The sequence below is a fragment of the Canis aureus genome, chromosome 1, assembly GCF_053574225.1.
Source record: "Canis aureus isolate CA01 chromosome 1, VMU_Caureus_v.1.0, whole genome shotgun sequence".
NCBI lineage: Eukaryota > Metazoa > Chordata > Mammalia > Carnivora > Canidae > Canis > Canis aureus.
The window spans coordinates 54,814,425-54,836,098 of NC_135611.1; the positions used below are offsets into that span (position 1 = coordinate 54,814,425).

General features: G+C 48.8%; 1 protein-coding gene across 2 annotated transcripts; it reads right to left on the bottom strand.

The window, feature by feature from the left end:
• Window positions 1-195: 195 nt before the first annotated feature.
• Window positions 196-18,513, bottom strand: SFT2D1 (SFT2 domain containing 1). 2 transcript variants are annotated; one of them, XM_077899601.1, is made up of 8 exons: window positions 18,354-18,513; window positions 9,773-9,859; window positions 9,165-9,247; window positions 7,805-7,886; window positions 5,687-5,722; window positions 4,241-4,299; window positions 2,505-2,534; window positions 196-697 (listed from the first exon to the last, which is right to left on the bottom strand). In XM_077899601.1, exons 1-8 carry the CDS (start codon window positions 18,414-18,416, stop codon window positions 658-660), a joined length of 480 nt encoding a protein of 159 aa, XP_077755727.1. In that variant the 5' UTR covers window positions 18,417-18,513; the 3' UTR covers window positions 196-657. The 2 variants fall into 2 exon arrangements, with proteins under 2 accessions (XP_077755727.1, XP_077755737.1); XM_077899611.1 differs by lacking the exon at window positions 5,687-5,722.
• Between the last annotated feature and the right edge of the window lie 3,161 nt (window positions 18,514-21,674).

Genomic DNA, 21,674 nt, shown 5'->3' on the forward strand with positions numbered 1-21,674 from the left:
CTACACCCTGAATGACACCCTTCTAAGTGCTTTCACCATGATACTCCTATGATCTTTTGCAAATGTGTCCTTTAGGACACATGTGAGCTTTAGGACAAAGACTGTATCTTACCCATTTTTCTACAGAAAAACTGCATACTGCCAGGACTAAATGTGCCACTCACCAAACACATTATAAATTTGACCCAGAAAATATTATTTTTCCAAGTGTGGGTTTATTTCAAAATTGTAAAGATTTATATATTATTTATTACATATAATAAGCAATTTTTTAGCTTAAAAACTTTCACATTTAAAGTTTTTTTTTAAAGTAAAACTTGACATTTTTAAAGAGCCAAAAAAGCCTGCAGCATAGATTTATCCTTAAATATTCACATTTTAAATGCTGTTTAGAAAAGGTTAAAAAACTAAAAATCATTTACAGTTGGCAATGATTAAAAACTCCTTATTTTGGGAAAGAACACGTTAATGACACATAATGAATTTCATGTTACAAGTATTTAACAGTTTAATCAAACATGTAGTTTCCACCAGTACACAAAATGGTCTTAACCTGTCACACCAGTTGTTTGGGGAGTGATTATTACATCAGGAAAACCGTATTTCACAAAAAACAGAACGCTGAAGTTCCAATGCTCTTTTCAAAGTTTCTGATTTTCAATTTAAGAGAGAAGAACAGCATTTAATTACTGCATCCCTGGTGGGGGGAAAAAAAGGAGAAAAAACAATGTAATAATCTGCCTCATATACAGTAATGCCGGAGGAAACACTGCTGCCTGCCAAGAGACAAATGCATCATCACCTGTTTATGTCAGAACTCAGATGCAATCACCAAAACACTCCCTAAGGAAACTCTGCTGACTATCACTTGAAATCAAGAACTGAGATTTGGAAATCATGTTTTAATGCCTGAAATGGCATTTAAGAAATCTTTTCTAGTACATATGCTAATCTTGAGAAAGAAATGTAAATACCAAAAATAACCTAACAAAAGAATTGTAAAAAAAAAGAAATAATTGGATTTTTAAAAACAAAATGGGGCAGCCCGGTGGCTCAGCAGTTTAGCGCCGCCTTCAGCCCAGGCCCTGATCCTGGAGACCCGGGATGGAGTCCCACCAACGGGCTCTCTGCATGGAGCCTGCTTCTCCCTCTGCCTGTGTCTCTGCCTCTCTCCCTCTCTCTGTGTCTCTCATGAATAAAGAGAAATTGTTCTGGAAATAAAATCTTTAAAAAAAATAGTTAAAAAAACACAAAATGTTGGGATGCCTGGGTGGCTCAGTGGTTGAGCGTCTGCCTTTGGCTCAGGGCATGATCCCGGAGTCTGGGATTGAGTCTCACATTGGGCTCCCCGCAAGGATCCTGCTTCTTCTGCTGCCTATGTCTCTGCCAGTCTCTGTATCTCATGCATAAATAAATAAAATCTTTAAAAAAATAAAAAACAAAAAACTAAATGTTTATAACATTCTCAGAATTCCAAAGAAATATTCACGTGACTTCCTTCGCCTTTCACATTTTCTCCACAAGACAGTTTAAACTATTACATAACATTGTTGTGTATTTAAAGTTACTGTTTGTATGTGGATTGTCAGAAGCATGCACCAATGAACTGGAGCATCTGAGCAAATCCCTGGCGCCACCCTCAAAGGCAGGGGATGGGCATGGCTTCGAGCTCAGGCTTATGGGGCTGGACATCATTTCAAGGTGCTGAGAAACGGCACGAGACCTCTCTAATAAGGTCCTGAGGACTGGCCGATTACCTGTAGCTCTCTTATTCTACGGCCTGCCCACCTGCAGGTGACCTTGGTCTGCTTTCATGCTCATTAGCACTTGTCAAAAAAGAACCATTCATTTGAAGTGGAATAAAAATAGGATTTCTACAATTTCCTTCACTGTTCACATTAGGCATACAAATTTGCTATGTTTCATATGTAAGCTATGTTTCCAGACTTCACAAAGAAGCAAAGCTGTGCCTAACAGAGTACTTGTCTGAACTGGTTTAAGATTACAACTAGTTTTGGTTTTCCCTCCACAGCTAAATCAGTACATTTCTCGAAAAAATATATAAAAATGGCATTTACTCTTGACATAGAAAATAAACATGTTTCTACTGGCTTCAAAGTTAACACGTATGTATTACATGCCATATTTTCACTAACTTGTTTTTTCTTTAATGTAGAACTTGTTTTGCTGGCATCTCTACATCCCATTTCCTGAGTATTTGCAGTCATGAAAGGATCAGGAATCTCCTGTCAAAATTTCCTAACTGCAAACATCCAGGGGGTAAAAGCAGAAGTATGCTCCCAACCTAACTGCTTACATACGTTCAAAACGGCTTTACTTTATATTGGCAGACTCCTACTCATCTTATGTAAAAAATAATTTCTTTGGGGGAAGAAAGCTAAAGTCCTCAAAGAACAGCCTTTTATATCACATTTTAATTTGCATATGCTAAAATTCATGTAGTTGTGTAAAGATGATTAGAGGACTGGAAACAAGAGTCTCACCTTGCATATGGGATGTATGACAGGCTGTACCTGCAAGAAAAGTTCAAAGATATTGAGACCATCTAAATACTGTTTTTCCGCATGCCAAGTGAATACCACAGAATATACAGCTGCACGATATTGTACAGTAATCCTCAAAATAAGGACCCAGACCAGTAATAACAGAATCAGCCAGGAATTGGTTAAAAATGCAAATGACTGTGCCCCACCCCCTACCTCCTGACCAAGAAACTCTGTGTTTTACAAACTCTTTATGTGCCTCTGACACCTGATGAAGTCTAGGCTGGGGATACTAGAAATGACCCTTTGGGTTTTTTAAAATAAAAATTGTAAAGTAAAAAAAAAAAAAAAATTGTAAAGTAACTGAGAATAAACTGCATTCTCCTTTAGCAGGTAAGCCAATCATTAAGTACAGATGATGCAATAGAAAAAGCAACATATTATAGAAAAAGGCCAAGGAATTTGATTCTAATCTCCCCACAGGTCACTGACACAGAGCCAAACAACACGCAGAGGAGCGCACGCAGCACCCAGCAGTGTTCCAGCCATCAGTGGAGAGAGAGCCAGGGCCAAGGCAAAGGCTGATCTCTGGACGGGCCACGGCGGAGACAATGGATTGGGGGGTAGGAGGGTGGGGACTGGGTCTTAGAGGGAGCAAAGCAACTGTAGCTCTGAAGAGAAAAGGAAACCCCTGAAAATGTTGCATGTGCAAAAACAAGGAAGTGTGGGAAGTAGAGCTCATCTAATCCAATCCCATGCCCACTGGGCCTTTCTCGCAGCTGAACTAGATGCAGTCCACAGCAGGAAAGGGCTTCCTGGAGGGGAGTGCGTGGTCAGGGAATATTGGGAAGGAGGGACAGGGGAAGTGAGGCAGAGGGAGGGGCACGGGAGCTATTTACATCCACAGGCGGCTGACTCTGGCACAACAGGACTTTGACCTTCTCTGGTCCACTTAAACGTGGATTTTTTTTTTTTTAAATAAATACTTTGGGAGATTTTTTGCTGGAGATCTGTGACAATTTGAAAAAATTCACAAATGAACCCCTTGGCCTAGGAATACCAAAAAGAATTAAGAAACGGGTATTATTGTAAGAATACAGTATATACGACGTATTGTTCAGCTGTTTATGTAAGTGGTCAAGCTTCTGGTCAACAGTAGGCCTTTAGGAGGTGAGTTTTGGGGCAGTCCAAGGAAATACACAGGTGTTCGACTAGGTAGGGGCTAGTGCCCCTAATCCCCGAGGTGTTGAACAGTCAACCACATTCACTGATGATTCAAATGGGGCAGCGCCAGATATCACAGGGCCACACGCAGCAGAAAGAATTCTACTCTGTAATTATCCAGCAATACAGTGCAAAGGGAATAGCAAACCAACATTCTCTGGGGCTTCTCCTGTGATATGGCCTCACTTTTATGGCTTCACGTAGTATCATCTATATTTCTCGTCATTTCTCTTTCACGTACCAGGAAAGCAGGAAGTGTGTCACTGAGCTGGCACAGCACCTCCCACTGCCATAACCCCTACCTCCCCGAGCCCTCCCTCTGGTCACCACGGAGCTATGCGCCAGTCTCACGGGACACACCCGCAGATCTCACTCCTCTGACCTCCCAGGAGGCCCGGCCCCTCCAGGGCACAGTCTTCATCACGCGGAAGCCTAACGTTGTTCCCAGGCTCCAAACAACACACTTATCACTGCTGAGGGAATTTTAACCTTCTCATCAATGTGAGACTTACCAGGTCATGGACAAGAACTGCAATATGCAGAATAATAAGGCCAGTCCCTTCTTGTGCCACTGACAACAGCAAACACAGAAATAACAAGTTAAGAATTTTTAAAAATATTTTTCACAAGTTCCATTTTTTCCCTTCCAAACATGGATAATGTTTTATTTACTTTAAGTATGATAGATTCAAGATTCAGTAGATCTGAAGTTTAACTGAAACACTGCTCCATGTACGGCACTGGCTTGGTGGTCCCGAGATAAAGAGCCATGCTCCTACAGTCTCATGTCCAAGTCCACGTCCTCTCTGCTGCACTCAACAAACCACACTCAGCTGTCCCTGTCTGTCCTCTGTGGGACTCCCCACTCACTCCTCCTCTCTTGCTCCTTGAGTTAGGTTTTGAAGGAAAACTGCATTCTATTGTGATCTTCTAGGATAATGTAAAACGAACAGTTCCTGTTAAAATGGGCTATTTTTAGGATTCCTTGTCCATTTTTATTTATATTTGTTCACTTCCTTATCATTTTAAGTCTACTAACTACAAATAAATACGTGGTTAGACCATCCCAGCACCAGAAATCAATATTCCACACAGACATACAGGTACTGTTTAAGAATATTCTAAGTTATCAGTGGGAAATTAGGTTTAAGACCGGTCACATAATTAAAGCTCAATCCTTACATGATCAAAATTAAAAAAACTGGAACATTTTTGATAGAGTATTTCTAAAACATATTATGTACTACTCTTCCTTTTTCTAAGAGTGCAGTTTTCTTGATAGCTCAGGAACTACCTCACATCCCTTTGGAAGCAGATGGTGCAACAAACACATATACTGAAGACTCAGGAGTCCCGAAAAGTGAGCCGAACTGCAATATTATAGTTTCCGGTAGGCGAATGAGCCGTTCACCCTCACATAAGACGTACAAAATTAATTTCTCTTCCCCTTTTTTTTTTTAGTGATTTTACATCTTTTTTACAATTAAAGCAAGTAAGCTCTACACCCAGCATGGAGATCCAAATGCCCGGTCTTCCAACTGAGCAAGCCAAGCAGCCCCATTCGCCTCTTTTGGTTAATTTGTTTTGCTTTGTTTTCTTGCCCTTTCTCCTTATTAGTTTCAACATCCTGTGATTCTCCCATTGCCTGAGGGGACAGCAAAGCAGACAGAGGAAGCAGAGCCACTGCAGGAGCCTCTTGGAGCCTGGGAAGTAGGAGGGGGCCGTGAGAGGGGCAGCTCAGTCTACCCCTGAGAGTGTGTAAGAACTCACCTCTCCGTTCCGAATGGCAGAATCTATCACAAGCCTAGCCACTAACTTGATGTTCACACACACAATCTTAGGAACACCTGACCTTTGGGGGTTTTAAGAAGCCAGACTTTGAGCTCCTTTGGGATGGCGATATGACACCGGGGAGGGGCCACCATTAGTAGAAAGCAGGCACCGCTGACGTCACTTACCCAAAGAGCAGCACACAAGGTAAATATCAAACACAACTATAGAAAAGGAAAGAAAAAATTGCAAATGTGAGTCCTTCCAAAAGCTTAAAAAAATTCATAAAATCAATGATGCGGCCGACTCTTGATATACTTATGTACTCCAGGCCAAGCTTACCCTAAGCTTACCCTACCTTCACATCTAGGACTGCAGTGTTCCTTGGTGAACTGCAAGCACCTAGTAAACAATCCTCTGATTACATCAACAGGAAAGATGTTTGAGAAAGGATCGTATCAGCTGCTTTTAAAAAAATTCTTATATAAGTAATGCTCAGTGTCCTATCACCCTCAGGTGTACAGTACAGGGATTGAACACCTCCACACACCGCTCACTGCTCATCATGGCACCTGGACGCTTAACCCCCTGACCACAGCTGTTATGAGGGCTCCTGCTAATGTTTCATAACAGAATACTGCAACAGATATTATTAGCAAGACAGGGAACACCCTTACTTGACACAAGGAATCTACTGTCATGATTTTCACACCAAAGAGGACATCATCACTCCATGTCCCACTGTCCCGGGAGGAGGCAGGGAAGTGATCATGACGGACAGGCCACAGCAACAGTGACAAGCAGGAGGCTGGCAGGCAGAGCCCTGCATGAGACCCAAGCTCTGACGCCCTGAGTGGTAAGTCAGTTGTCTGCTCTCGCCTTAAGTTCTCTTCTCTTTGAAATGAGGATGGTATCTACTGACCTGCTCTAAAGGGCAATGGTGGAAAATGAATTGGAACTTGTCTGTAATGGGCCTAGGGTAGGGGCTGGCACTCAGAAGACTACGTAAGTGGCAGTACTGCTTCCCTGTCATTATTAGGCATCAATTATGTTAGCAAATCTGACCACGCTCACTCAAATGGAAACGTCATGACTCAAGTCATCACCAGAGTTACGTGATATAAATACTTCATGGTCTCTCCTGGAAAACACATTTCTGAATGTTCTAAATGTTTGATGAACAGCCTTCTCGACTTTACATTTACTGTATAGAGTGCATTACTAAGATGGGGTCCAGGATATCCAAAGTAAAGCCAATCTACATAAAATCTTAGAAAAGTATAAAACTTCTCACAGTCTAAGCATAAGCTAACTTTTAGGTAACCCACACAAAGTTGAATATTAATACACTGCCGTACATGCTAATATAGGAAATACAAAATAACTGGAAAAATTAGAAAAATGGCAATAAATTATGATGAAGCTAAATAAGGACATAAATAAAAAGTTAGGCTAAAAAGGGTTTTCTTCTCTGATAAGACTCACACAGATTATGTGGGAACATTTCCTTCCTACAAATCCACCAAGCTTAATTGTGTTAAAAAGCTTCCTAGCATTACAAGGATACACTAGCTGATGCTGGTCCTCAGATTCGACAACATGCTTGAAGGCAAGAGAACTCTGCAAGAGACACAGACAAGCCCACAAGGAACCAGAGACTCCGTGGAGAGAGGGACACTTGAGTTCCTTGGCCCACAACACTCAAACCAGCAGCCAAGAACCCAAAACACACAAAGTACAAACTTTCTAACCACAAGCCCAACCCTGCCCGGTTCAAAGATAAAGAGACAGGAAATTTAAGAGTAATGACCTGACAGCCATGCACAAAATCCACAAAGTGGTAATAGATGGCACCTGAAAGACATGGCTATAGAAGCCGTGCTGCTGGGAGTACAAACAGTAACACAGGGAAGGGACAAAAGCCAGGTGACAGGCTACTTAAATGAAGCCAAGTGTTCCTGAGAAAAGATGCGAACAGCCTCAGAGAAGAGACCTGTATTCCAACCACCACCCCCACAAAAAGCACATAGCCATCTGTTACAAGGCGCTCTACAGGGCTGGGAAATGACATATGTCCACTTTAAATACACAGCGCCAACGGTAGGTCTAGACAACAAAAGGCAGGATTTAGCAAGTCAGTCAGTTGAAATAATGCTGTATCATCTAAATTCTCTAAACACACAGCCTTAAGGATATGATTACATGCAGCACAAGATATAATAGCACGTACATAAGAGCGGGCAATTATCTGTAAGATAATAATGCAAAAACACTGCTCTAAGTTTTAATTTTCATTATTTACTTACAAGCATAATAATTGTTGCAAGCAATCTTGTTGTTTCAAACATTTTCTTCAGTTGCTTCATAGGTCCCATTAAAAAGCACGTACTTAAAAAAAAAAAAAGCAAGTACTATTTGAAACAAACAGAAGGAAGAGATGAATCTACTAATTGGCTATCTAAACATAAATGCTTTTACAAAAAAAAATCTTCTGCTGATTTACGAATAAAAATCTCTCACTAAATCAGTTCTATTTTTCCTTAACATTAAAAGCAAACTTTTTTTAAAGACCTTGTTATTTTATTTATTTTTTTAACTAAGCTCTAGGCCCAACATGGGGCTTGAACTCATGACCCTGAAATCAAGATTCACGTGTTTTACCGACTGAGAGAGCCAGGAGCCCTTAGTGTTCTAGGACACACAAATGCCTTTTCACAAATTATTCATAGTGTTATTTCAAAGCTACAGGTGATCATGATGGTCGAAGCCATCCTGAACTCACAGGTGACTCGCTCCCCATCTGTGCCAGTCCAATCACTACCACTCCTCACCTCTGCATGCTACAGACCAGAGCAATGATAAACGACTCCCATGTAACAACAGTGTGAAGCCCACAACAGTGACACAACATAAAACTGCCAGGAAGGGCTTTGTTCGGACTGTAGCCCCAAGGAGCAGCACTATAGGGACCAGCCCAGAAAAGCCCACTGAGCTTGGCCTTGGCTCACGCAGGTTCACTTGACTACCTTGATCCAGAAAATTCCAGAGACAGAAGGTCACCTCTGAAAGCTCAATGTATACAAATGCAAAACTCATACATCTGACAACTACTTAACAGACACCAACACGCTCAAATATGCACCAAGATCCTCAGAGGAATTCCGGGGCACCAACCCAAAATGCTACTGGGCTCACTGGCGCTCCTCACCCCCAACTTCTCTGCTCAGCACCACTACCGTGGGGGCTCCTAGCTGGTGGGCAGCAGTCGGCTCCTCTCCCTGAGACGGGCTTCCCAAGCAGGGAGCAGAACACAGCAGCCATGAGCCATGGCTCCAGAGGACTATCTGGTGGAAAGCCTGCCAGTCACCTAATGGGGCTCATCCCAGGGTAGTGACTCACCCTCTCTGTGCTACTCCGCTCGGCCACAGGGTGGGGGTGATCACAGTGCCCACCTCTTACACTGGAGTAACAGACAGGAGCACTTAGCAACCCCTCCCCTCCCCGTGACAGTGCGCCCCAGCACTCAGCCTAAGTCGATGTACACTTACTGAATGAACAGAAATGTGGCTCTAGCAGCCTTGCTATTGGGGAAGTGCTTATGGCAAGGACGGCTGCTGACAGTGCCAGCAAACCAAACACCCCGAGGAGTCAGACTGGTATACACACCTGGCTAATGCAGAGAGATTTCCAAGAGTATAAAACACTGCAAAAAGCTTTATGCCACCAGGAAGCCACAGTAATCCAGTCCCCTGAGTGAAAATATATTTTGAAATAATTTTACCATTGTGATAGCTTAAAATATAAACATGCTACAAAGGGAATATGATTATATAACAATGGACAGTTTAAGTATCGATATGCTAGTACATAGTTTTTAATTATATTGTTTTGTAAAAACAGTTTTCATTGTTATTTGCTAATTGAACTCTTCTGCCTATTCTGTGTATATCTAACTTAGCCATAACATGTGTAAATCATCTCACTCTCCTTAAATCAATGCTCTTTACAAATGACAAGTTACATAAGGTAGTTAACTTATCTCAGTTCCTGACTCTGAAGCTTTCTATACACACTGATTTTTTTTAAAAATATATATATATTTTCACAATCCATAAACTCCCCCCAAATACTAATTTCTGCATCTCTGTATTGATCTCTGTGTTCCATGGAAACAGTCTTGCGGGTGGTCTAGACTGCAGGCTGCTTGTTGGAACTAAATGACGTTAGCCTGGCCTAAAATAAAAATCATTAGGCAGCAGAAAGCCGTAACTCACAAGGATGGAGAAGAAAATGCCGCAGACGAAGCAGATGACGAACCACTTCAGCCTGGTGTTGAAGCTGAGGGACGAGGCGTCCAGGACCTTAGGAAGGAAGGGGAAGCAGAACATGTCCTTCGGCTGCTTAGTGCAGCCTGACTCTTCAGAGTGAAGGGGGCAAAGCCTCCCCAGACCCTGGACGCGGGGCCCGTTGGCTCGTGCCTGCTGCAGGTCAGTGAGAAGGGCAAGACCCCGGGGACCATGAAGGGAAACTTAAGGCAGGGGTCGGATGGGTGCACCCGTGGCACTGTGCGCCTGGTTTTTACAGCCCTTAGCAGGATAGCAGACATATCCCGACACCCATGAAATGACAGAACATATGTTACACATTATAAAACACTCAATAACTAAAAAAAAAAAAAAAAAAAAAAAAAAAATAGGGGAAAAATGAAACAAGACAAGCAAGATGTGGACCAACGCTGAAGCTGGGTTCTGGGCACAGGAGAGGCCTCTAAGTGCAGAGCCCGAAACAGGGGTTCTGATGCACTTGCTGCTCTCAGCAGAAACCCTGAGGGAAGTGAGGGGAGCTGCCAGGGAAGGGAGAGGATGATGTGGTTTCAGCCGGCATTCAGCTTGGGCCTGGGAAGGCCACTGTCTGGAACCCACCTCCCATTGGCTGGCCACAGGCTGTAGGCAAAGTGGGGGTGACCGCAGGACCTCCAAGGTGTGCTGGAGGGCACAGCTGTGAGTCGCTGAGGGACGCATACAACCCGCTTCACAACGGGGGTGGGCAGCCACCAGTAGTGTCCGCTACTGGATACGTAACTTCCATTCATTATAAAAGGTTCATTTAAAACCAACTCAGGAGAGCCCTAGGTACCTCCTCCACCATTATTAAAAACACATTTTTTTAAATGATCATTTATGCTAGAGCAATGGCACTCCTATACGCAAACTGTAACCAACTTAGGTGGGCGAAGAGTGGAAATCACCAGGCATGCCTTACACAGTAACCCAGACTGAGCCATGGACACATGCAGATTCCTAAGGATACTCATTTCCCAACAAAGCTGAAAAAGTATCAACAACGCTATTTTGGGGAAGCTAGAGATATATATTAGGAATTTATAGATCACAATTTAATTTCTAACTTATATTACCATAGATATTTAAAAATAAGTTCACATGCTTATAATGTATTTTCAAGGATAATAAAGCAAAAGCAGAAAATTCCTATGCAAAAGCTCAAAAATACCTCTTGCTACATTCCTTACCTCAACTGATTAACCTGGGAATCCTTATGCGGCATGAAAAGTAGATAAAAACAAGATAAGGTTGTAAATGCAACATATATCACTTAACACATTTTAAATGTTTTAAATTTGCTTTAACTCACATTCTGATTTCTAGCAATGTCACCTGTTTATAGCAAAACCACAGCTCCATTTAAACCAAGAATGGACTTGTCTATGAAAACACCCAAGTACCATCCTTTCTGAGTAGGAAGTGTGGCCAGGAAGTGTGTTTCAACTACACAGAGCAGCATGAACCCCAAAGACCACTCACTGCATGGGAGATGGGCTACAGAGCAGCATCCACGGAAGCCTGCCTTCTAACCTGCAGCCAGAGGACACGGAGATGTGGGGACAAGTCACTTCTGCTTTCCATTCACAAGTTTAAACCACCCCACCATTCCTAAGTTCAGATGCTGGTTTTCAACAGCCAGTTCACTCTTAGCATGATTATTTACGTATTAGGTATTTTCCCCTTATTACCATCTTCCAAGTGATGATCTTTAAAATGAAACAAGTTATTTGCATTTGAAAATATAGAATATTCAACCCACAAGCAAATGATTTGTCTTCAGCTTTGCCAACTGTCCAGACTACAGAAACAAATTACGGATTCCCTGGTGCCTTATTTGGAAAACATGCAAGAAAACTTGGTGCGGCATTCCCCACAAAGGAGCCAGAAGGGGCCCTGATCCTCCAGACTCGCTTCAGAAGCACTCAGGTGCTACTTTCTGGTCCAAGCGCAATCAGGAACAAGCCCAGCAGAACCAGCAATCATACTGATTTCTTAAAGATAGTCTCTGAAAAGAAATACACAGGGACATGGGTACCAATTACTTGACATATTTGTTATCAAAGGAAGAGGAACCCGAGCACTTGGCTGGCTCAGTGGATTAAGCATCGGACTCTTGATTTTGGCTCCTGTCATGATCTCGGGGTCATGACATCCAGCCCCACATTGGTCTCCATTCAGCAGAGGGCCTGCTTGTGATTCTCTCTCTGCCTCTGCTTCCATCCCTCCCCCAGAGCACTCTCTCTCTCTCCAAATAAATAAATAAAAATCTGTAAAAATAATTAGAGAAACCAAACAAAGGAAGAGGAAGCAAAGAGAAAGCATCTCGTGTGCAGGAGAGACTCTTCCGCCACAGCAAACCACTACCTGGAACCAGAATTTTGCTGATTTAGAGAAAGTAGTTGGAAAACATCTCCCGGTGGCAGCAGCATTACAGGTGAAAGAATGAAGCCGAGGCCCTGGGGACACTTGCCTCTCTCCCAGTGATGGAGAAGCCAGGAGCAGAGCCACACGATCACGAAGGGGCCGGCTGTCTTGGCCTGAGCCCTGCTCCAGGGTGACTACCACCTGAACAAGCACCCTGAGGTGCAGGACTCCCATCAGTCCTCCTTCAAAATGACGGTGGGCAGGAGGAAGGCCACCAGAGCGACAGCGAGCACGGGGAACAGGTGTCCACAGACGCTCTCGAGGGAGGTCAGCATTGCCTTCTCGGGTCCCGGCTCCTGACTCAGTCTCCTCCGTGACTAGCAGGCCCACCTCACTCCTGGCACCAACAGCTCCCCCTGTCCTTCTCTCTCATTCGGGGCCCCTGACCACAGGTCCTACACTGGATCCCAGGGGAGCCTTGGATAATCGTACATCCACGGGGATTGCCCGGACTTTCTGTTCCTCAACCCCTAATCTCAGTGGCCCGTGCCCTCCACTCCACCAAGTGACCCAGGACGCTCTCGCGGCCCAAAATCTCTCCATATCCAAACTTCAAGCCGCTGCTCTTGGACCCCAAAGTCCTCCAGGTGGCACGCTCGTCCAGCCCACCAGCTCAGTAAGACAGTTAAAATTCCCTTTCTGCTGCTTCCATCTGGCAAAATGCCACCATCAAGCCTGCTTCCTCTGAGCAGTCATGTGGCAAGGTGGAGGGATCGCACCCAGGCCATCAGCACCTCCCAGTGGGCCCCAATGCCGCCCACCTGGCCACATGACATGGCGGACTGACAGGCACTGTGAAGTCAATGTGCCTTCTCACTCTACTGACCACAGATGATTTCAACCCTGCAAGTGTTGCTGTGACACTTCTACTATACAGATAACTTCCCCTCTTTCACAGAGAAAACAGAAACCATCAACGTGCCCTCCCTCTACTGCTTGCTGCTACCGAGCCCCCAAGGCTCCCTCAAGAATACCTTCTCTTCCTCTTCAGATGACCACAGAGGGGCTGAGGTCAACCCACTGTGCTTCAGAGCCCCACCCCTCGGCCTTCTCAGGAAACTTGCAGTATCAGCTTCTCACCCTTCTCAAAAGTGACCCATGTTCTGTCCCTGAGACCACTCCCATGAACCTGAACACATGAGTATGCCTCTTTCAGCCTGAAGCAGCAGCTCACTTGAGTTCACTCTCCAGCCTTTGCTCATTCATTCATTCAGCAAATACTGCTAAGCGATCTTTGATGTCTGTTCAATGCGCTGGCTGAGGAGTCTGGCCCTCCACACACCCTTCTCCCTGACATCAGGCTCTGTAAAACTGCCCAAGCCTTTGGTTTGGGGCTCTCTGGACAGGGAGCAGACCACCAACCAGTGCCCAGTCCATGGGGTGAAAACAGCACAGAGGGAAGCCGGCCTTTCCTGACTTCCAGCCTCTTGCTGCTACTGCCACAGAAAGTGATCTGAGGCACAATTTGCCCTGCCAGTTTGGCCTACTGCCCCTTCCTTTTTTTTTTTCTTTTTTTCTTTTTTTTTTTTTAAGATTTTACTTATTTACTTGAGAGAAAGAGAGTGAGCACACGAGTCGGGGGAAGGGCAGGGAGCCTTACACAGGACTGGATCCCAACTTAAGCCAAAGTCAGACGCTTAGTGGACTAAGCCACCTAGGCACCGCGGCCTATTGCTTCAATGGGCCACTCTGACCCTGACTGCTCAGCACCTGAGCTCGATACTGGTGACACAGCTGTCAATGCGATAAGGTGGCTGCCCGCAAATCAGTAAACGCCCACATGCTAGAACATCAGGTGTAGTGTGTGCTATAGGGAGGAATCAAGCAGATCCAAGGATGGAGGGCGAGAAGGGCAGTGCTACTTCAGCTGGGTTGGGAGTCTTGCTAAACGCCTGTGAGGAGGTGCCTCAAACAGAGACCAGGAGAAAATGAGAAGAAACATCAGAGGAAGAAATCCCCTCTCCTCCCCATTACACCAACCTCCCTCCGGATCCACGTCCTCATCTCACGTACCACAAACGGTCTTGTCACCCTTGTGGGTCCCGGAGAGAAAGGGCCCACGCAGGTTAAGGCCATGTGGGCAAACCCTGGGAGCCAGGTTAGAGCATCCCAGAAAAAAAGAAATGGCAGAGGCAGAGGAAGCTGAGCAGAGCACAGTAGTCCTGGGGGACAGGTGAGGTGGGGAGGTGTGCAGAGGGCTGAGGCGCCTGGGGTAGAGTCTGGATCTTACACCAGCGCTACAGGAAGCCGTGTGATTGATCTGGACCCTCACACCTGGCTCCATCTCGCCCTCCTTCCATTATCCCAGACACCTTGCAAGGAGGGACCCTACAACTCTGGCTACTCTGCCTCTTCCCTGGCCTCCAAACCCCCTCAGCAGGGTGACGGAGCAGTCCTGGATCTCAGATGCACCCCCAACACCACCATGCTGCTCGTCACCCCCCTGATGGGGGGAGGGAGGGGCAGGAAGTGGGCCAGGTGAAGGCCGCTCCTCACTGCTGTTCCCCATCTTCTCAGCCCCAGAAACACCTGCCTGCAAGATCCTGCCCTCACACTAGGCCACCTGCTGCTCCTCCTCACTGCTGTCACTACCATCTCCTGGGTCACCCCATCACTGCCCCCCCGCCCCCACATCACAACTCTTGCTCTTCTAAGGATTGTGCAAGGGGCTCACTATCATGCCTCCACTCCCCTCTTAACTGTTGGGGATTTCATCACTGGAGTAAGCAAGCCTTCCAGAGCTCTATGATTCCTGCTTCTTCATCCTCTCTCCTCCAATGGTCTCTGCACCCTACATCAACCACCAAGCCCCTTATCTGCAGTAATAAGGGCACCATAATCTCAACACTCTCCATGGTCTCAATTTTAAGTATCCCCCTTTTCAACCACCCCTTCCTACCCTCCAGCATCCCTAGTTACCCATCCCTCCATACCCCCCACTCCTGCTGCCCTCCTACAAGCACTCCCACGTACATCCCCCATTTCTCTGCACAGTGTCCCTCTGATGCATTCACTGGGCAACATCCAAACCCCGCTTAAATCCAGCTCCCAGCCCTGCCCTGCCCTCCTGCTGCTGCTGCTCAGGACTCCCACCTCAAATGGTCCTCAAATCCAGGACCATCACCCACAAGAGAGGCCTTGGTGCTGCCAACAATCCCACTGTTGCCGCCCATCCATTCACTCGCCTGTTCTCTTAAACAACCTCCACATCTTCTTCCGGAACGTCAACACTCACTCCCCCTCCAACTTCCAACTGGCAACCCTATTTCCCATTTCTGTGAGAACGGCTAAGGAGTCATGGGAGAATCCTCCTGCGCTCCAACGGCAGCACCTGGAGCCCACACGAGCTGGCCATCCAGGTGCCCAAGCCAGGCTGGTCCCTTCTCTTGTGCACCATATCCCACCTCCTGGGATCTTCCCAACCACACCTGGATGGCACTCTAGCAATGATCCTGTCTCTTGCCTGTATCATCAGCTTCGCCCTTTTCTGGACTATTCTCAACATCTTTCCCCCCTGTAGTCTGTGGGCTCAAGAAAAGTGACACTATCACCTTCATGTACCCAAGGTTCAGAGCAGCTCAGTACCACTGAACTTCCTGCCATGAAATGTCCCATTCATATACTGTCCTATGCAGCAACCACTAACACCTGCGCCCACCTGGGGTGCCTAGGTGGCTCAATCCGGTCAAGTGTCTACCTTTGGCTCATGTCATGCTGTCTAGATCCTGGGATCAAGCCCCACATCGGGCTTCCAGCTCAGCAGGGAGTCCGCTACTCCCTCTCTCTCTCCCTCTGCCCCTTCCCACCCCTGGTTCTCTCTCTCAAGTAAATAAAATCCTTAAAAACACAACACGTGTGCCTACTGAGCACCTGAAATGTGGCTGGTGTGACTGAGAAACGATTTTAAATATTATTTAATTTCTTAAAAGATTTTGTTTATTTGAAAAGATTTTATTTACTATTTGAGGGAAGTAGGGAAAGAGCATGCACCAGCCGGCGGGAGGGAGAAGCACACTCCCTGCTAAGTGTGGAGCCTGATGGGGGGGCTTGATCCCAGGACCCTGAGACCATGATCTGCACTGAAGTCAGCCACTTAACCCACAGCCACCCAGGTGCCCAAATCTTATTTAATTTTTATTACTTTAAATGTAAGTAGCCACATGTGGCTATGAATCCTGCAGGGTACAGCACAGCGCTGGAGCATGGAGTGGAGCACAGCAGAATGACTCTGGGTGGGGGGAGCCCGTACTGCCCTCCTGACATCTCTCACACTCGTATTTGTGGATTTTATTTTTTTAAGATTTTATTTATTTATTCATGAGAGGCACAGAGAGAGAAAGGCAGAGACACAGGCAGAGGGAGAAGCAGGCTCCATGCGGAACCCGATCCTGGGACCCCAGGATAACACCCTGGACCAAAAGCAGGTGCTAAACCCTTGAGCCACCCAGGGATCCCCTATTTGTGGATTTCTATATTACGATCTGCCAAACTGCTTATGGCTCCCCTGAAAGCAGATGCTTGTGTTGTAGACTCTGGATCCTCACACACTAGCCTAGAATCTTGCCCCCAAAAAGGGCTGAACAAACAGAACAAGGGAGGAAGTCAGGTAGAAAAGGGTCAAACAAAAGCCCCTTCTGCGGCACACTGGGCGCTACGCGCTGCGCTCCTGGGCCCGCAGAAAAGAACTAGTCAGCAGGCACACACCAGAAACACTGCAGTTACTGCGCGGGGGATATTTTTAATTCTTCCACTAGAGAGAGTAACCTTCACCAGGCCTCCGGGTAAAGCACAGAGGCAAAAAGATGCTTTTGTTTGGTTGTGAATCTTTTACCAGGGACTCAATGCCTTAATGAGCAACTTTTAACTCCGTTTCTTTCACTTCCCAGTGACCTTCCCCGCCCCCGCTCCGGTCTCCCTACTTCCGAAGGACCAATGCGCACTCACAGCACCTCGTCCACCTGGGGGACAAACCCCTGAACGCACCTCGTCCGCCTCCCCGGGCAAGCCCCTGCAACCAAGCTAGACCTCGGCTGGGCTCTCCCCGCAGCTCGCAAGACAGAGCCGCCGCCCACCCCTGGGCGCTGCCCCCTGCAGGCCTGCCCCCGGCCCACCCCCCTCAGCCCCCGCTGCCCCCTGCAGGCCTGCCCCCGGCCCACCCCCCTCAGCCCCCGCTGCCCCCTGCAGGCCTGCCCCCGCCCCACCCCCCTCAGCCCCCGCTGCCCCCTGCGGGCCCTGCCCCCTGTCCCCCCGGGCGCTGCCCCCTGCAGGCCTGCCCCGCCGCCCCAGCCCCGGGGCGCCTCCCCCCTGCAGGCCCTGACCCCCGTCCCCCCCGGGCGCTGCCCCCTGCAGGCCTGCCCCCGGCCCACCCCCCTCAGCCCCCGCTGCCCCCTGCAGGCCTGCCCCCGCCCCACCCCCTCAGCCCCCGCTGCCCCCTGCGGGCCCTGTCCCCTGTCCCCCCGGGCGCTGCCCCCTGCAGGCCTGCCCCGCCGCCCCAGCCCCGGGGCGCCTCCCCCCTGCAGGCCCTGACCCCCGTCCCCCCCGGGCGCTGCCCCCTGCAGGCCTGCCCCCGCCCCACCCCCCTCAGCCCCCGCTGCCCCCTGCAGGCCTGCCCCCCGCCCCAGCCCCGGGGCGCCTCCCCCTCTGCAGGCCTGCCCCCGCCCCACCCCCCTCAGCCCCCGCTGCCCCCTGCAGGCCTGCCCCCGGCCCACCCCCCTCAGCCCCCGCTGCCCCCCGCAGGCCTGTCCCCCGCCCCAGCCCCGGGGCGCCTCCCCCGCTGCAGGCCTGCCCCCGCCCCACCCCCCTCAGCCCCCTGCAGGCCTGCCCCCCGCCCGCCTCCCCGCCGCCGCCCACCGGCCCGTGTGCCCCCCCCGGGTGCAGAGCCCCGCGCAGAACACCCCGGAGAGCTCGGCGGTCCCCGAGGGTCGGCAGGCCCAAGCGAGCCGTGAGGCGGACTCAAGGCTTCGCAGACCCCACGAAAACCCGGGAAGCTCCCCGAGATTCTCCCCGGGAGGCGGGGAGCCCTCCCTCCGCCCCCGAGGTGGCAGGTGGGCGCCCGCCCGGCCCCCGCGGCCCCGCCGCGGCCCGCTACCTGCGCGGTCAGGCCCTGCTCCTCGTCGTCCTGGCCGCTCAGGACCCGCCGCAGCTTCTCCATGGCCCCGCTTCCCGCCGCACTGGCGGCCCCGCTCGCCGGACCCCCGCGGCCTCCCGGAACCCGGAACCCGGAACCCCACGCGACCGGACATCCGGCTCGCCGCTTCCGGCGCGTCCCCGCAGCCCGCGCCTGCGCGCTGGGCCCCTCGGGCCCGGGTCTGCGCCGGCGGGCGCTGTGCTTCCGGTCCGGGCGCTCGGGCTGCGGCGGGCGCTGCCTCCTGTCTCCTGGAGTCGGGGCTCGGCGGTGGCACGGCCAGGGACGTCGGATGAATACAGCCACCGACCCAGGTCCTCCCGCGTGTACCCCACGCTCTGTGCCGCAGACCCACGGCCGGTGCTCCAGACCCGACCCCACACCGCAGCCCGGGGCCTCCAGGACTGCCACACCCAGCACCCAGGACTGCCGGTCCGGCACCTAGTACTGCAGACCGGAGCCCCACACTGCAGCCCCGACACCCAGCACTGCAGACCTGAGCCCCTCCCTGCAGCCCCAGCACCCAGACTGCAGCAATGGCATCTAGTACTGCAGACCTGAGCCCCTCCCTGCAGCCCCAGCACCCAGACTGCAGCAATGGCATCTAGTACTGCAGATCCCGCACCTAGTACTGCAGACCGGAGCCCCTCCCTGCAGCCCCGACACCCAGCACTGCAGACCTGAGCCCCTCCCTGCAGCCCCAGCACCCAGACTGCAGCAATGGCATCTAGTACTGCAGATCCCGCACCTAGTACTGCAGACCTGAGCCCCTCCCTGCAGCCCCAGCACCCAGACTGCAGCAATGGCATCTAGTACTGCAGATCCCGCACCTAGTACTGCAGACCGGAACCCCACACTGCAGCCCGGACACCCAGCACTGCAGACCTGAGCCCCTCCCTGCAGCCCCAGCACCCAGACTGCAGCAATGGCATCTAGTACTGCAGATCCGGCACCTAGTACTGCAGACCTGAGCCACTCCCTGCAGCCCCAGCACCCAGACTGCAGCAATGGCATCTAGTACTGCAGATCCCGCACCTAGTACTGCAGATCGGAGCCCCACACTGCAGCCCCAGCACCCAGACTACAACCCTGGCATCTGGTACTGCAGATCCAGCACCTAGTACGGCAGATCTGAGCCCCACACTGCAGACCTGAGCCCCTCCCTGCAGCCCCCACACCCAATGCTGTCAGACCTGAGCCCCTCCCTGCAGCCCCAGCACCCAGACTGCAGCCCTGGCACCTAGTACTGCAGATCCGGCACCTAGTCCTGCAGACCTGAGCCCCACACTGCAGCCCCAGCACCCAGACTGCAGACCTGAGCCCCTCCCTGCAGCCCCAGCACCCAGACTGCAGCCCCGGCATCTAGTACTGCAGATCCGGCACCTAGTACTGCAGACCTGAGCCCCACACTGCAGCCTCGACACCCAGCACTGCAGACCTGAGCCCCTCCCTGCAGCCCCAGCTCCCAGACTGCCGCCCTGGCATCTAGTACTGCAGATCCCGCAACTAGTACTGCAGACCTGAGCCCCACACTGCAGCCCCAGCACCCAGACTGCAGACCTGAGTCCCTCCCTGCAGCCCCAGCACCCAGACTGCAGCCCTGGCATCTAGTACTGCAGATCCGGCACCTAGTACTGCAGACCTGAGCCCCACACTGCCTCCCGGACATCCAGTACTGCAGACCCAGGGTCCACTACTTCAGACCAAAAACCAGTTCTACAGCCCCGACGTCCAGGGCAACAAATGCATCAGGCCTGACGCCAGGAGTAGAATACTGGGGGCTGATTTAGGAATCTTGACAGGTAGTGAAGATTTCAGTTCTAAACTGCACATCTCCTTCCTAAGAGTGAAGTTCTCAAAATACCTTCACCTGCAAGGAGTCAGGAAAGAGAAGGACAGACTTTGGGGCAGACAGTTCTGTGCTCTGATTTCAGGCTTGCCACTCACCATGTGGCACTAGGAAACAGCTCTCTCCCAGTCTGATATCATCAAGGCATAACACCTATTTAAATGGTTAAATGAGACTAGATACCTCAAATGATCTCAAGTGGGATAGCAGGAGGCTATTTACTTGTGAGCATACTTATTTACTCAGTTTATATTCCAACTAAGAATCTGAAAGAGTGAAACCCTACTTACAGGAGGAATAGCTAATCCAACCCATCTTTCCAGTTTTGCATAGACACTGCAAACCTTTGAACAACTGTTTACTATTCTCTGGTTGGCTCTTAGTGAATGAACGCTAGCACATGGGGAAGTAGTGTGGGGTTTTGTTGTTGTTGTTGTTGTTGTTGTTATCCACCATGGATCTTTTAAAGAGAGATTAAAAATTAGTGCTACCTATACAATACGAATCTCAGAGTATCTTGGAGCTTTTCATAATTATACTACACTAAGGAGACGCCTGGGTGGCTCAGTGGTTGAGCATCTGCCTTTGGCTCAGGGCATGATCCTGGAGTTCCGGGGTCAAGTGCCACATCAGGCTCCCTGTATGGAGCCTGATTCTCCTTCTGCCTATGTCTCTGCCTCTCTCTCTCTCTCTCTCTCTCTCTCTCTCTCTCTCTGTGTCTCTCATGAATAAATAAATAAAATATTTTAAAAATTATTTTAAAAATTATACTACACTAAGGTCAAGTGATAGGTTTTGCTTTTGAGTTTGGCAAGATCATAATGAAAATGTCTATTATTTTGCTTTGTTACATCACCTGGATTACTAAAATCTGACAATTAAAAGGTGAATCTCAAGGACTTTTATTATCCATCGTACTGCCTTTGGTAGAGATTTTATCTAATCTCAAGTAGATAAATACAGATATGATAAGAACCCTTAAAAAGCAAATCATATACTTGCTCAGATAAAACAGTCCAATGCTCAGCATGTTTTGGGCAGAAAATACTTACATTTGGCCTATTTATACTAAGGTGTGAGATCTTTGTGTCCTTAATTTTAAAAGATCAGAAAATAGATGATCAACATCTCCTATAAGACGAATCTCTATGCTTCTATTTAATAACAGAGTAAGTACATCTATACATTCTGTAAAGACTTTCTTTTGAAGTATATAGTAATTTAAGCTTTCCAAATGCAAAAAGAGGTAACAAATTGATCTCTCTGGTAATGGACAGAAAGCTTCCCAAGAATATATCAAGCTGAACCATATAAATCTGACAATGTCTAACTACTTTTAACCTAAAAAGGACAATTTCCTCTATTTCAGCCTTTACTTAGGTGTAAGAAATTTACTTGGAGGGATGCCTGGGTAGTTCAGCGGTTGAGCATCTGCC